The 15,809-nt window shown below is 35.0% G+C and overlaps 1 protein-coding gene across 1 annotated transcript in view; it reads right to left on the bottom strand.

Moving 5' to 3' along the window:
* PPP3R1 (protein phosphatase 3 regulatory subunit B, alpha) overlaps nucleotides 1–15,809 on the bottom strand; it is a 61,628-nt gene that overhangs the window by 27,106 nt on the left and 18,713 nt on the right. The window contains exon 2 of the mRNA XM_058551067.1: nucleotides 1,682–1,721. Within this exon, the coding sequence (XP_058407050.1) occupies nucleotides 1,682–1,721 (40 nt within the window). The remainder of the gene's footprint in view (nucleotides 1–1,681; nucleotides 1,722–15,809) is intronic.

The raw sequence follows: 15,809 nt of genomic DNA, 5'->3' as shown, positions 1-15,809 counted from the left end.
TACTCAACTCTGCCATTGTAGCATGAAACAGCCATAGACAATACGCAAACAAATGGGATGGCTATGTTCCAATAAAACTTTATTAACAAAAACTATCGGCACGCAGTAGTTTACCAACCCCTGGTATAGTCATAATCAGGTTTGGTTTTGGTTAATTCTAACAATATGCTGGATACCACATTTTATCTTCATGTTTAAAACAGAAATATACACCTACATATGATCATAATTATGTAAGAAATTCATAAAGGAAAGCCTGGGAAGAAATAGTAAAATAAAATGTAAATAGTAGTTGGGATGGCAGAATAATGGGTAATTGGTCATAGAATACCATATTTTAAGACAAAAAGTTTAAAAAACTGTAGAAGTTTCAAAATGGAAGATAAAATGGATTAACAGATTTTAGCTTATGGTAATTGCTATTAAAAAAAACAGGGTACTACCCATGATAGAGAGAATCTGAAAAGAGTAGAGAGAGATACAAAACATGTCCGAAGAGGTGACATTTATGTCAAGAGTAGAAAGACAAAGAAGTCAGTCAAGTAAAGAGCTGATAGAAGAGGATTCTACCCAGAGTTTATAAGCAAGCAGAGGTGTTGACGAGAATGAAAGAAAGTGACAAGTGTTTTAGGAAAAGAAAGGAGACTAATGAAACATAATGAGCAATGGGAAAATGGGTTTTAATAAGACAAAAAGGAAGTGACACCTCACTGCAAGATAAGATGTCTCCAAACAAGGCAGGACCAACTTTATCAAACAGGGACGGAAAGGGCAAGGGAGGTTCAGAATGGTTTGGGAGTTCTGGGACCTCATGATGATACTTAAATTTACTAAAGGTCCCCATTCCAATTCTCTGGATCACCCTCTTTCCCAATCACTGCCTTTCCACACAAGAGACCTTATGATTTTTATTTAAGTCCCCTGGTCCTCTGACTGATCTCTGAAGCAAGAATTTCTAAGATAGTCATTTCCTTTCTTTACATTCTCCATCCAGTACAGTCAGAAATAACCAGCCCAGGTCCCGCTTGGTGGCATAGCAGTTAAGTTCGTACACTCCGCTTTGGTGGCCCGGGGTTCACAGGTTCGGATCCTGGGCGCAGGCCTAGGCACCGCTCATCAAACCATGCTGAGGGGCAGCAGCCCACACAGAGCAACTAGAAGGATGTACAACTATGACATACAACTATCTACTGGGTCTTTGGAGAGAAAAAAAGGAGGAAGACTGGCAACAGATGTTAGCTCAGGGCCAATCTTCCTCAAAAAAAAGGAAATAACCAGCCCACCCACACTTCTTATACTCCTCATTCTCCCCAGAAAGATCTTTCACAATAGCTACCTGGTCTTCCAAAGTTTTGCCTTCAATAAGCACTTTATTTTATGTAACCACGTAAGTTAACTGTTTACTTGAAACTTTTTTAACATGAAAAACTTACATTGGGTTAAGCCACTGAGATTTGAGGGTTGATTTCTAACTACAGCATAGTGCAGATACTAATAATAAAGAGGTCTATAAAAAAATATTTCCCTACTCTAATAACTTAAAAAGACTGTAAGTCAAATTCAGTACCTGTTTTAAATAGTTAAGGGCTAACTGCTATATATAGAGAGGTGTGTGATATATATACATACATAGAGATGTGTAAATAAAAGAAATTCTTGATAACAAGAATATGTGACTTACAGTGTGAGCACATTTCCAAAGGATAACTTGCCTCATTTCCCTGGAGAAAAAAAATAATAATAATTAGTCACAAAATTGGCACAAATTTCTTTAAAAGGTTGAACTTAAATATTCTGAGTCACAAAACACAGGGAAATAAGCCATCAACTAATACGCCTAGATCTATAAACTATACTTTTTATAAAAAAAAATACATATGACAGAAAGAGCTCTTGAATCAAAACAGGCCTGATTTGTGGCTCTGCCACTTAAGACTCATGCAAACATTTGATTAAAATTTAATTTAAATATTTTAAATACCCTAAACATGTTGTATAACAAATTTTAACACACTGGAGACTATCAATGCTCTAACTTGTCTTGCTGGGTGAACTCATTTTGGGAAAGAGCTCAGAATAAAGCTAACTCCTGCCATCTGTATTCAATTGAGTTTCCTGAGACCACAAAAGCTGTTAAAAAGAAAAAACAAAACCCTGTTATCATTTATACCTGCACTGAAATAATTTTCTATAAGCTGTGCAACTAAAATAAGAAAAATATTAATAGGAAGATGGGTTCAATGTAGGACAGCTGGCCACTTGAACGCCAGCTCAAATTTTTCTTTTCATGAAAAGTTTTATCTCATGGACAGACTCTAAGTTACTATAATTTATCTTAACTCCTAATTTATAAAAAATATAAAACCAACTACCTGTTTCCTAAACTAGGATTCCACGTGAAATTTATTTAAGGAAAAAGGTGCTCCAGAAAAACTACAGACCTGGCCCAATGCCTACATTTAACAAATCTTGATGACTGCCCAGGGAGGTCAAGTACCTAGTGGAAGATCACACCATTTGACTAGTAATGGAACCAGGAGTAGTACTAAATCTAAAACAGTAAAAACTCCAAGTATAAGAGACTCACATGAGGTAAAAATCATGAAGAACTTTTAAAAAGTCTACAGAATTTAAAGTATTGTAAATTGAGTATTTAAAGTTCAGCAATAAAATTGAGTACCACACATCCTATATTCCATTTATGTAATCTTGACGCTGTCTAGCAATAAGTGTATAACAGGATTAACATTTAAATATTTGAATATACTTATACATCCTAAGAAGTTATTGAATATAGCCTGAAAAATCACTTTAGTCTGGCTAGCTAGCTTTTAAACTCCTAAAAGTATCTTTTATTCTGCGTAAACTTCAAGTCTAAGAAAAGTTTATCAGTAAATTAGCATCTTCAATTCTTATCATGTTGCCAATAATTAGTCTTTTCCTTGAAAATTATTAACTGCAATTTTCCAGAACTGGTTAATTTAATTTTAGGTCATTTAAATATCAAATATATATTAAAGATAGAAGAAATAGCAAACATTAATAAAACTTGACATTTTTAATGAGCAGAGATGGAGTTCTGCTTATTTTGCATCTTACTTAATTGACCCTATGATTCTCACTGTGATTCCTATCATTTACTGCCTCACATATTCTTTCATGCCCAAATTTTTAAAATACGCTTTTTTAAAAATCTTATTCCACTCTATCTTAAAATTAAGTATGCTTCTTGTGAGGCTCTCAAGAGTATAATGATACTTTGGATTGTCACTGTGAGTTTGTTTTTTTTAAATGATTAATGTTATAATCATCTTATAAGTAAGGGTAAAAGGGTTACGTGGCAGTTTCAGGGAGGACTTTGAAACCAGGTCCTTGTCTCTCCAACCCACTGACATTTACAGTGTTATCAATTCTTTGTAAATGATACCATCCATCCTCTATCTGTATCACTCACCGCTAGCCAGTGTTCACAAGACCCAAGGACCAGCCTTGGCTAGGGCTCCTCCTCAGGGCTTTTCCACCAACACTGAATGCCTCATCTTTCTCCCAAACTTAGAATCCACATATCCAAAAGGTTATTTCAACTTCAACCCATCTAATTTTATACCCAGCAAAACTATCTTTCAAATATTAAGGCAAAATGCTTTTTCCAGATAACCAAAAACTAAAAGAATTAGGCTCTAATACACATGCACTACAAGAAATGTCAAAACAAAATTCTTCAAGTAAAATAAAATTAATACTAGATGGAAATATGCATCTAGACCAAGGAATAAAGATTACCAGAAACAGTAAATATGTAGGAAAATATAAAAGACATTTTTCTCATTTTTAAATGTCTTTAAAATATAATTGACTATTTAAAAAACATAACAACAATGCACTGTGGAGTACATAATGTGTAGAAGTAAAATGTATGACAACAGCAGCACAAATGTGAGACAGAAAAATGGGTGTGTACTGTCAAGAGCTTACACTACGAAGAAAACATTACATGATGCTAAAGATATATGTTGTAAACCCTACAGCAACCACTTTCTAATAAAAAGATAAATAAAATGGTATCATAAAGAATACTCAATCCAAATGAAGGTAGATAAATAGGAAAAAAAGAATACAAATCAAATGAGAAAAAAACAGAAAGTAAATAGCAAGATGCGAGATTAAAATCCAAACACTTTGAGAACTGTATTAATTATGTTAAGTGTAAATAGTCTAATAACTTCAATTAAAAGACATAACTATATGCTATTTCCAAGAAGCCTACTTTAAACACAGGTTACGACAGGTTAAAACTGACAAGATAGAAAACACACAAATACTAATCAAAAGCAAGATACAGTGGGGGCCAGCTGAGTGGTTCAAGTTTCTCGCATTCCACGTCGGAGGCCCAGTTTCTTGGGTTCATATCCCAGGCGCAAACCTACGCCACTCGTCAAGCCATGCTGTGGTGGCGACCCACATACAAAATAGAGGTAGACAGGTACAGGTGTTAGCTCAGGGCTAATCTTCCTCAAGTACAAAAAGAGGAAGATTGGCAACAGATGTTAGCTTAGGGCAAGTCTTCCCCAGCAAAAAAAAAAAAGAGAGAAAAATATACTGGCTAGTAACACTGGACAGTGTAGAATTCAGAAGAAAAAGAATATTACCGGGGATAAAGAGGGCTATTCCACAATGTTAACAGAGTCAATTTATTAGGAAGATGTAACAATCCTCAATATATCGTGATATTGTGATTTACAATAAGAAACATATTTGGCCTTACTCCGTTTTTAGCACAGAGCTCCTAAAACTCTTGGAACTTCTTAAGTGTGGAGAGACATAAAGTGTGGAGAGACATATCTTTTGTTGTATTAATGAGGTGACTGAGAAAGCACCTAAAGATGGGGGCTGGTTGCCAGGAGAACCAACCATGTGATCAGAAGGACTTTCAACCCTAACCTCTGGGGAGCAGGGCAGGGCTGGAGGCTGATTCAATCACCAACGGCCAATGACTTAATCAGTCATGCCTTTGCAATGAAGCCTCCATAAAAACCCAAAGGAAAGGGTTCAGATAGCTTCCAGATGGGTGAACACGTGGTGATTCAGGAGAGCAAAGCACCTGGAGAGGGCACAGAAGTTCTGTGCTCCTTCCCATGAACCTCGCCCTATGTATCTCTTCCATCTGGCTGTTCCTGAGTTATACACTTTTATAATAAACCAGTAATCTAGTAAGTAAAACGTTTCTCTGAGTTCTATAAGTCATTCTAACAAATCAAACTCAAAGAGGGGATCATAGGAACCTCCAATTTATAGCCAGTTGGTCAGAAACCCAGGTGACAACCTGGACTTGCAATTGGCATCTGAAAGGAAGAGAGGCGGTAGGTCTGTAGGACTGAGTCCTTAATCTGTGGAATTTATTGCTATCTCTGGGTAGATAGTGTCAGAATTCAGTTGAATTATAGGACACACCCAGCTGGTGTCCAAGAATTGTGTAGACGTATAGGGAAAAACTCCACACACACATTGTAATTGGGTCCCAGAACTCTTTTATACATATATGCTGAATAACGGAGCTTCAAAATAAATGAAAACAAACATTTAGAGAAATGAAAGGAAAACATACAATGACATTTGTAGATTTTAACATTTCTCTCAGAGTAACTGACAGAAAACAAGCAGACCAAAAAAAATCAGTAATGTTATATAGAAGATGTGAACAACACACTATCAACCAACATGTCCTAAACAGAATATTCTTTTCCAGTGCACACGGAACATTCACAAAGACAGACATTATTTGATCTGCTCCCACCTTAAAAAACTAGAAAAAGAATAAATTAAACCCAAAGCAAGAGGAGAGAGAGAAAAAAGCAGAAAATGAATGAAATTGCAAGTGGACAAAGAAAAATCAATAAAACCAAAAACACATTTTTTGGAAAAGGTCAATAAATAAACTCCCAGGCAAATCATTACAAATCCTACAGACATTAAAAGGAAAATAAAGGACTATTCTAAACAATGTATGAAAATAAATTGTATAACTTAGATGAAATGGACAAGTTTCTTGAAACCAACCAAAACTAACTCAAGAAAAAAGAGAAAAGCTAAATGCTCTATAGCTGTTAAACTGAATTTGAGTTTAAAACCTTCCTATAAAGAAAACTATAGACCCAGATAGCTTCATTGGTCAATTCTATCATACATTCGAAGTCCAAAAACATACCAACCCTACACAAATTCCTTCAGAAGGCAAAAAGGAATAGTCCTTAACTCACTTTATGAAGCCAGCGTTACCCTGATACCAAAATCAGACAATGACGCTACAAAAAAGAAAACTATACTCCAATATCTCTTGACAACCATGGATGCAAAAATCCTTAACGTTTGAGCAAATTAAAGCCAGAAAAAATTTTTAAAAAATAAAACATCATGACCAACTGAAGATTATCCCAGCAACACAAGGTTGGTTTAATATCCAAAACCAATGTGATTCACAACACTAACAGAGTAAAAAAGAAAAAACATCATATGGTCATCTCAACAGATGGAATAAAAGCATCTGACAAATTTCAACACCCATTCATGATAAAACAAGAACAATAACTCAGCAAACTAAGGGTCTTCCTCAATCTATAAAAGTTATCTACAAACAGCCTACAGCTAACATGATACTTAATAAGGTGAAAGACTGAATGCCTTCTCCCTAAGATCAGGAACAAGATAAAGATATCTGCACCAGTGCGATAAGGCAAGACAGAAGCAATAACAGGCCTACAGATTGGAAAGAGGAAGCTCAACCGCCTTTACTCACAGATGACATGACTGTGTATGTACACAAATCCTAAACAAACTACAAAAAAGCCATCAGAACTAATAAATGAATGAAGCAAGGTCACAGGATACAAGGTCAACATACAAAAATCAAATGTATTTCCATATTCTGGAAACAACTGAAAAATGAAATTAAGAAAACACTTCCAGGGCCGGCCCCATGGCTTAGCGGTTAAGTGCGCGCGCTCCGCTGCTGGCGGCCCGGGTTCGGATCCCAGGCGCGCACCGACGCACCGCTTCTCCGGCCATGCTGAGGCCGTGTCCCACATACAGCAACTGGAAGGATGTGCAGCTATGACATACAACTATCTACTGGGGCTCTGGGGGGGAAAAAAATAAATAAATAAAATCTTAAAAAAAAAAAAAAAACACTTCCGTTTAGAAAATCATCAAAAATACAAAAAACTTAGTGATAAAGTTAATAAAATATGTGCAAGCACTATAAAATGAAGACTGAAACAAAGCTGAGAGAAATTAAACATGATCTAAGAAAAAAACACAGAGCTATATTACGTGCATAGATCAGAAGACTCGTTAAGATGACAATTCTCCACATACTGATATACAGATAGAAAACAATCCCAATCAAAATCCTAGTGAAATATTTCACAAAAGTCAATGAACTGATTCTAAATTTTATATGGAAATGCAAAAGACCTGAATAGCCCAACAACTTGAAAAAGAAGAACACTGTGGAAGGACTTACACGATCTGACTTAAAGAATTATCATACAGATAGTTATCAACAGAGTGATACGGGTGTTAAGAACAGATGTAAAGATCAATGAAACAGAACAGAATGAAAAAAATAGATACATATACAGTCAAGTGATTTCTGACAAAGGTGTTGAGGTAATTCGATGCAGAAAATCTTTGCAACAAATGATAAAACAAATGGATATCAGCATGCAAAATAAAAAAGACAAGACTTGAATATACATTTTACAACAAAAGACATATACATAGCAAATAAGCACATGAAAAGATGTTTCACATCATTAGACATTAGAGAAATGCAAATGAAAACTACAATGAGATACCACTATATACGCAACTAGTATATACATGGCTAAAATTTAAAAACTGACATACCAAGTGTTGCTGAAAATAGAGAACAAATGGTTATGTGGTGGGGAGAATTCTGAGATGGCCCTCTGAAAATCCCAGCCCTTGGTCTACAAACACCTTCTCCCAGTTATTCACACACTAATCTAGGTACTGCTGCAAAGGGATTTTGTATATGCAATTAAGATTTCAAATCAGACGACCTTAGAATAAGATTATTCCAGTGGGTCTGTCCTAATCATAACATCCTTTTAAAAGCAGAGAGAAGTCACAGATGCAAAGACTGAGAAGAACTCAGCACAAGGAAGACAGAGTGAACCACATGCCAATGAATGCAAGCAGTCTCTAGAAGCTGCAAGTGGCCTCCAGTTGACAGTGAGCAAGTAAACAAAGACCACAATCCCACAACAGAAAGGAACTGAGTTCTGCCAACAACCTAAATGAGTTCAGAAACAGAATCTCACCCAGAATCTCCAGACAAGAACTTGGTCTGGCTGACAGGGGGATTTTAGCCTTGTGATACCCTAAAGAGAGACCTTGTGCTGAACTCCTGACCCACAGAACTATGAAATAATAAACAGGTGCTGTTTTAAGCCACTAAGTTTATGGTAATTTGTTACAGAGCAATAGAAAACTAACACCCAGACATATGTGGCTAAAAGTAAAGATGTGAAGCATCTAAAATTTTAATACATTGCTGGTGGTAACTCAAAATGGTACAGCCATTTTGGAAAACAGATTAGTAGATTCCTAATATTAAGTTTTAACATAACATTCAGAAATGAAAACATGTCTACACAAAGATTTGTATACACTTGTCCATAGAAACTTTATTGTTAATAGCCCAAACAAGAAACAATCTAAATGCTTATCAACTGTCAAATGGATAAACAAACTGTGGCGCACGCAGACAATAGAGTACTACTCAGTAATGAACAGGAAAAGACTACTGATACACACAACAACATAAATGAACCTCAAAAGCAATATGCTAAATGAAAGAAGCCAGATACAAAAGGTTGCATGCTGCATGACTCCATTTATAAACTCTAGAATAGGCCAACTATAGTTCCTGAAAGATCAGAGGTTGACAGGGGTGGAGGGAGACTGCAAAGAGGTACCAGGTAACATTTTAGGGTGACAGTAATGTTCTACATCTTGATTGTGGTGGTGCTTACAAGACTATATACATTTGTCAAAACACATTAACTGTACACTTAAAACTGATTAGTTTTATTATATGTAAGTTTCACCTCAATAAAGTTGATTTCTAAAACTCACTAAGGAGTCCCAAGTATAATGGAATTGCTTCAAAACACAGATTTATAAGTTTCTAGTTAAGAAAGATGAAAAGCCACCATTTTCTTTATAATAATAACATAGTTTCATACTACTACTCACAATCTAAAAACTATGTGAATTTTTATTTTTATAAGATACATATATGCATTTCAAGGTAGCAAATTACATATTTTTCAGATTAATCTTGCAGTATCATCAGAAACCAGAAACTACCTAGTTATAGTAATCTTAACCCTTATAATTCTTTCACCCTTTATTCAGTCTCCTCAGATTTTAAACTCCATGAAGGCAGCAAGTGTCTCACTATCTTCTGCTATCCCTTGCCAGATTTAACATTGTTGTAAATTTATTCAAGGAAGAATTTTATCGATGCATGTAAAAATCTAGATAGTCTTACCAAACTTGGTTTAAGTGGCATTTTAAGTGTCAATGTGTTAAAGAACATAAAGATTAAGAGCATATTATGGGACTCAATAAATTCTTAAAAGCCCAGTTATTTAAAAACTTTAGATTTTCACTTTCCTCGAAGCTGAGTATCTTACTGACTTTTCATAATGAGTATCATTTAAATTTGGATCTACACACACTTTAAATAAGCAAGCAGTACTCTAGTACTGAGTAATATTTATAGTTCACAAGGAGAGCTTATAACCAAATAAGACAATGTTGTCACCTCTTAAAGTCTACTAGATAAAGATAAATGTCTAAATATTCTGACAGCATGCCTTTTGAAAATATTCTAAACTTTACAGTATGCATCTATAAAATTATTTTTATTCTCTCATATCTTGACACTTGAATATCAAAGTAACTCAACAAAATGACATAAGAGATCCAAAACTCTTTTCTTCATTTTCTTGCCAGAAAATTTCTTTAGAAAATATTTTCCTATTCTTACTGATTTAATGTGTACCAAAATTGATAACTGTCATAAAGTAAATTTTAAAAACAATACTGAGTAATATGACCCTGAGGAAAAAGAATCAATCCAAATGTCTTTATCTACTCAAAGACAAAGCTTGCCAACTTCCTAGTTGATGTAATTGCAACAACGAAATCAATTTTTTTCTAGGGTAAAAATCACTGACCATCTTAATAAGTGTTCTAGAAATATAAAACAAGATGTGAAACTGTGGATAGGTGCGTATAGGGGAAAGGGAGTGAAAAGAACAAAGGACAGAAGCAAGGGACAAAAATCACTTTTATCCCTTTAGGCACTGACTTCTCTGTGGAGGAAATAAGAAAGACTAGATTAGTTCAAGGGATCCTTCTAGCTGTATGAAATGTTTTGACTACTAAGGAAGATGTTGGACATACTTAAATATGGAAGAGAGAGGTGGAGAAAAGACAAAAGGGAGAGCAAACAAAGACCCAGAATGTTAAGAAACTTCAAGTTATCCTGCTGGTCCAAGAGACAAAAAGTTTCCCAAATAGAGTATGCTTAGCTTTTTATTATTTTCTTTTGTAGGCCAGTTCAACAGTCATATAAGAAAGGAAAAGGCAATAAATCTCAGAAGTACAAGTTCTTAGCAATATAAATCAAACATGACCTTAGTTACAGCTACAAATCTGGCACCAGAGATTTTGTGGATACTCTACAAAAATTAGTTATGATGCTATCACATGGCAGGAATATTCATTAAGACAGTATACTATTGTTAAACAGTGACTAGTTTTCCAATAGAAGTCAATAACATATCTGTACTTGTCAAATGATTTTAGGAGGAAAACAATACTAAAAATTTCCAGCCTGGTAAATGCCAAAATTACACTCTATAGCTTGCTTGAATTCATCTAGCAAATGTTTGAAGGTACATAACATATGTTAACTATTTTAAAGATCCTACTGCATAATGAGGCCTGGAATAATCATATCTATTATCCAATTTCACAGTTTAAAACTTATGTCCTATTAAAAAATACCTAACCTAACTAGTCCTATTTTTCTCTACTACCCAAAATTAACCGTGATTTTTGTATGTTTATCTCGTATCCTGCAATCTTGTTGAATCCATTTATAAATTACAGTTTCTTTGTAGATTTCTCAGGACTTTTTATGTAGACAAATTGTGTCATCTGCAAATAGGGCCAGTTTTTCTTTCTTTCCAAATATACCTTTTATATTCTTTTCCTGCCTTACTGCACTGGCTAGAACTTTCAGTACTATGTTGAAAGAGTGGTGAGAGCAGATATCTTTGCCTTGTTACTCATCTTATGGAGAAAGCCCTCAGTCTTTGCCATTATGGATATTGTTAGCTGTAGGTTTTTATAGATGTTCTTTATCCAATTGAGCTAGTTGGATATATAGCTTCCCCATATTTCTATTTTTCTTAGTTTTTTAAAAAATCATGAATGAGTCCTGAATTTCATCAAATGCTTTTTTCACATCAACTGATGCAATCATGTGATATTTCTTCTTTAGTATGTTAATGCAGTGGATTATTTATATAGAGTTTCAAGTAGTGAACCAGCTGCCCTGCATCCCAGTAATGAACCATGCTTGGTCATGGTATGCAATTTTTTTTACATACTGCTTAATTCTATTTGCTTATACGCTGTTAAGGATTTTTCTATCTACATTGATATGGGCTATTGAACCAGCTGCCCTGCATCCCAGTAATGAACCATGCTTGGTCATGGTATACAATTTTTTTTACATACTGCTTAATTCTATTTGCTTATACGCTATTAAGGATTTTTCTATCTACATTGATATGGGCTATTGATCTATAGTTTTCTTTATTGTACTGTCTTTTTTTTATTTTGCTATCAAGGCAATGGGCTATTCAAATTATCTATTTCATATTGAATGACGTATAGTTTTGTATTTTTCAAGGAACTGGTCCATTACATCAAAGTTGTCAAATTATGTATACAGAGTTGTTCACAGTATTCCCTTATCTCTTTCACGTCTGCAGGGTCTATGGTGATACCCTCTATCTCATTCCTGATGCTAGTAATTTGTTTCTTCTTTTATTCCTCTCAGTCTTGCTAGAGGTTTGTCAACTTACTGATCTTTTTGACGAATCAGCTCTTACTTCATTGATTTTCTCTACTGTTCTGTTTTCAACTTCACTGGTTTCTGCTTTTATATTTCTTTCCTTCTCTTTGCTTCAGGTAGATTTTTTTTTTTTTAAGGTTCTTGAGGTGGGAGCTTAAGACTATTAATTTGAGATTTTTTTCACTTTTCTAAAGTGTGCATTTAGTGCTATAAATTTCCCTCTCAGCACTGCTTTAGCTACATCCCACAAATTTCAATAGGTTATATTCTTATTTTCATTCAGTTCCAAGTATTTTTTTTGTGTGTGTGTGAGGAAGATCAACCTTGAGCTAACGTCTATTGCCAATCCTCCCCTTTTATGTGGAGGAAGAATGGCCCTGGGCTAACATCCATGCCCACCTTCCTCTACTTTATATAGGACGCTGCCACAGCACAGCTTGACAAGCGGTGTGTCAGTGCGCACCCAGGATCTGAACCTGTGAACCCTGGGCCACTGCAGCAGAGCGCATGCACTTAATCGCTACACCACGAGGCTGGCCCCTCCAAGTATTTTTATTTCCCTTGAGACTTCCTCTTTGACCCATGGATTATTTAGAGATATGCTGTGTACTTTTCAAGTGTTCAGAGATTTTCCAGTTATTTTTCTGTTATTGACTTCAGGTTGGATTCCACTGTAGTCAGAGAATACATTTTGTATGATTTCAATTCTTTTAAATTTGTTGAGGTTTGTTTTCATGGCCCAGGATATAGCCTATCTTGGTATATGTTCTGCAGGCACTTGAAAAGGCCGTATATTCCACACTGTTGTTTGGTGGAATGTCCTATAAATGTCAATTAGGTATTATTGGTTGATTGTGTTAAGTGCTTCTATAGCCTTGCTGATTTTCTGCTTAGTTGTTCCATCACTTGTTGAGAAACAGGTGTTTAAGTCTCCAACTACAATTTTGAATTTGTTGTTTCTCCATTCAGTTCTATCAATTTTTGCTTCATAAACTTTGCAGCTTTATTGTTTGATGCAAACACATTTAAGATTATTATGTCTTCTTGATGGATTTATCCTTTAGTCACCATACAATGGTCATTCATTGCCTCTGGTAATTTTCTGTGCCCTGAGGTCTACTTTATCTGGTATTAATATAGTCATTCCTGCTTTCTTAGGATTAATGTTTGCAGGACATATCTTTTTCCTTCCTTTTACTTTCAATCTGCCTATATCATTATGTTTGAAGTGAGTTTCTTATAGACATTATAGAGTTGGGTCGTGTTTTCAATCTACTCTGCAAATATCTGTATTTTAATTGGTATATTTAGATCTTTTATATTTAATGTTATTATGGGTATGTAGACTCACGGATTTTATTTCAATGAGTTATAATCTTTTACCACCATTATCTAATTTGAGGCTTAAACTGTCTCACATTTGGCCAGTGGGAGTCCTCCTCCTCCAGGCTGCTTCCTGTGCCCTTTTAACATGTCCCCACCATTCTCTGGACCCTCCTTACCTTCTAGTGCAAGATGTTCCAAGCATACATTTGTACTTTCCCTGCCCCAGTTCTGAAATCAGCTATTTCTCCAAGGAGCCCCAGGTCCTTTTAATGGAGAATGGTTAATGGTATCATTTGATGAAGAAAAGTTCTTAATTTTAATGTAGTCTAATTTATTCATTTCTTATTTTACACTATGTTTAGATTAACTCCTAACACACCTGATTTCTCTTTTACTGAGCTGTTTGAATACAACTCTTACGATATGAATTTGTATCTGTTTATATTGCTTTATTAATATTCTGAAGTATTTTTCTACATGTAAAGAATATCTATACCCTTTTACTGAACCATTAGCGAGGAGGAGAGAGTGAAATGCCCATTCATTTTCAATGCAATATGCTAGGCATGATCAAAGTACAAACACTGCAGACTCTCAGGTCCCCAAACAAACAATTTTGAAATTGTAGGAGTCTATGGACAGTCAGGTAGACATATGCAGCAAGAACAGAACCTGGGCTTAGGGAAAAGATTATGATTAGAAATACAATTTTGGAAATTATCAGCATAGGGATGGTAGACTTCCCCACTCAAGGGAGAGTTCATAAAAATTGGAAAATGGAATAAAAAATAGTAGAAATGCCTACATTTAAAGAATCCGAAGAAGAGAAATTCAACAAAAATAAAGCAAATTAAATAAAGGAAGGGAATCAGGAGAATATGGTTCTATTCTAATAGTTTAATACTCTATTATGGTTTTATCATAATCTATATTATTCTGTTTTCTTATACTATAACAGAACATCATTATTTTGGTTCTATTATGGTTCATATTCTAATATGGTTCTAGAAACCACTTAAGGAAAGAGTTAAAAGTCACAGAGGGGACAAACAATAATTACTCCCATTTTTTCGGTAGGTTCAGACTTCTTATAAGTCATATTATTAAAAGCAAGGTATAACTTTAATTTGATCATTAACAACTCTAAGTTATGCAGATTGCTATACTAAGACCAACTATACTAATTACCAACACTAGCCCTACAAAACTATCTTTAAAATGACCTTAGAGGGTGAAATTTTTTAAATGATCTATTTACTATAACATACATTGTAAGTTCCTCCTTATTTAATGAACACACAAAGATGGACCACAATATTCTAGGTCTCTCTCAGAGAAAAATATTTTCTGAGTGGTCACACAACTACTGTGGCTGTGGAATGGGTAAGATTCTACCTTAACTAAGACTTAAATTAAACACAAAGAGGAGTTGTTTCCATATAAGCAATCAGTTTCCCATTATGATTATCTTACCACACTGCAAGCTCTATGACAGCAAAGCACTTTTTTCGCCAAGACCAATGTAAAGCTTACTGCTTGTTTTCTTCTAGGAGTTTTATGGTTTTAGGTGTTAACGTAACTTTGAATACTTAGTGAAGGCCTGCCAAGTTTGTCCATTGTAAAGTTATATTTTCCCCTTTGTATTGAATAAGCATCTTGTGGGAATTTATTTTTAGACTATGTAAATATACAAGTTACTCCTCCAACTTTCACCCACTCATTTTAACATCCATTGACGATTCTTGTCTGAGTCAATTATATTATGATGACTCCTGGGATAGCCAGCCTCTAAGATGATCCCCACCTCCTGGTATTCACAGCCTTGTATAATCCCTTTCCCTTGTGTAACTTGCTTTTAACCAATAGAATACAACAATATTAAAGGAATATCACTTCTGTGATTAGGTTACAAAAGATGGTGACATATTTTACCAATAGTCTTTCTATAGCTTTCTCAGCTTACTCACTTTAATGAATCAAGAAACCAAGGGTGGCCTCTGGCCAACAGCCCACAAGGAACTGAATGCTGCCAACAAGCGATGAGTGAGTGTGGAAGTGGATCCTTCCCCAATCAAACCTTCAGAGGAAACCACAGATTGCAGGCTGATTTTAGCCATCTAAGAGACCACAAAGCAGAAAACCCAGCTAAGCCCTATAGAAACTGTGAAATAATTAATGCATGTTATTTTAAGCTACTACATTTTAAGGTAATTTATTATGGAGCAATAGGTAACTGACACAATTGCCATATGGTAGTTTTCTAATTTTATCATTCCTTCAACATTTATTACTTGGCTTTCTC

Source organism: Diceros bicornis, chromosome 12, assembly GCF_020826845.1.
Source record: "Diceros bicornis minor isolate mBicDic1 chromosome 12, mDicBic1.mat.cur, whole genome shotgun sequence".
Taxonomy (NCBI): Eukaryota; Metazoa; Chordata; class Mammalia; order Perissodactyla; family Rhinocerotidae; genus Diceros; species Diceros bicornis.
Note: the sequence above shows the minus strand (reverse complement) of the source record. Positions and strands in the feature narration are given on the sequence as shown.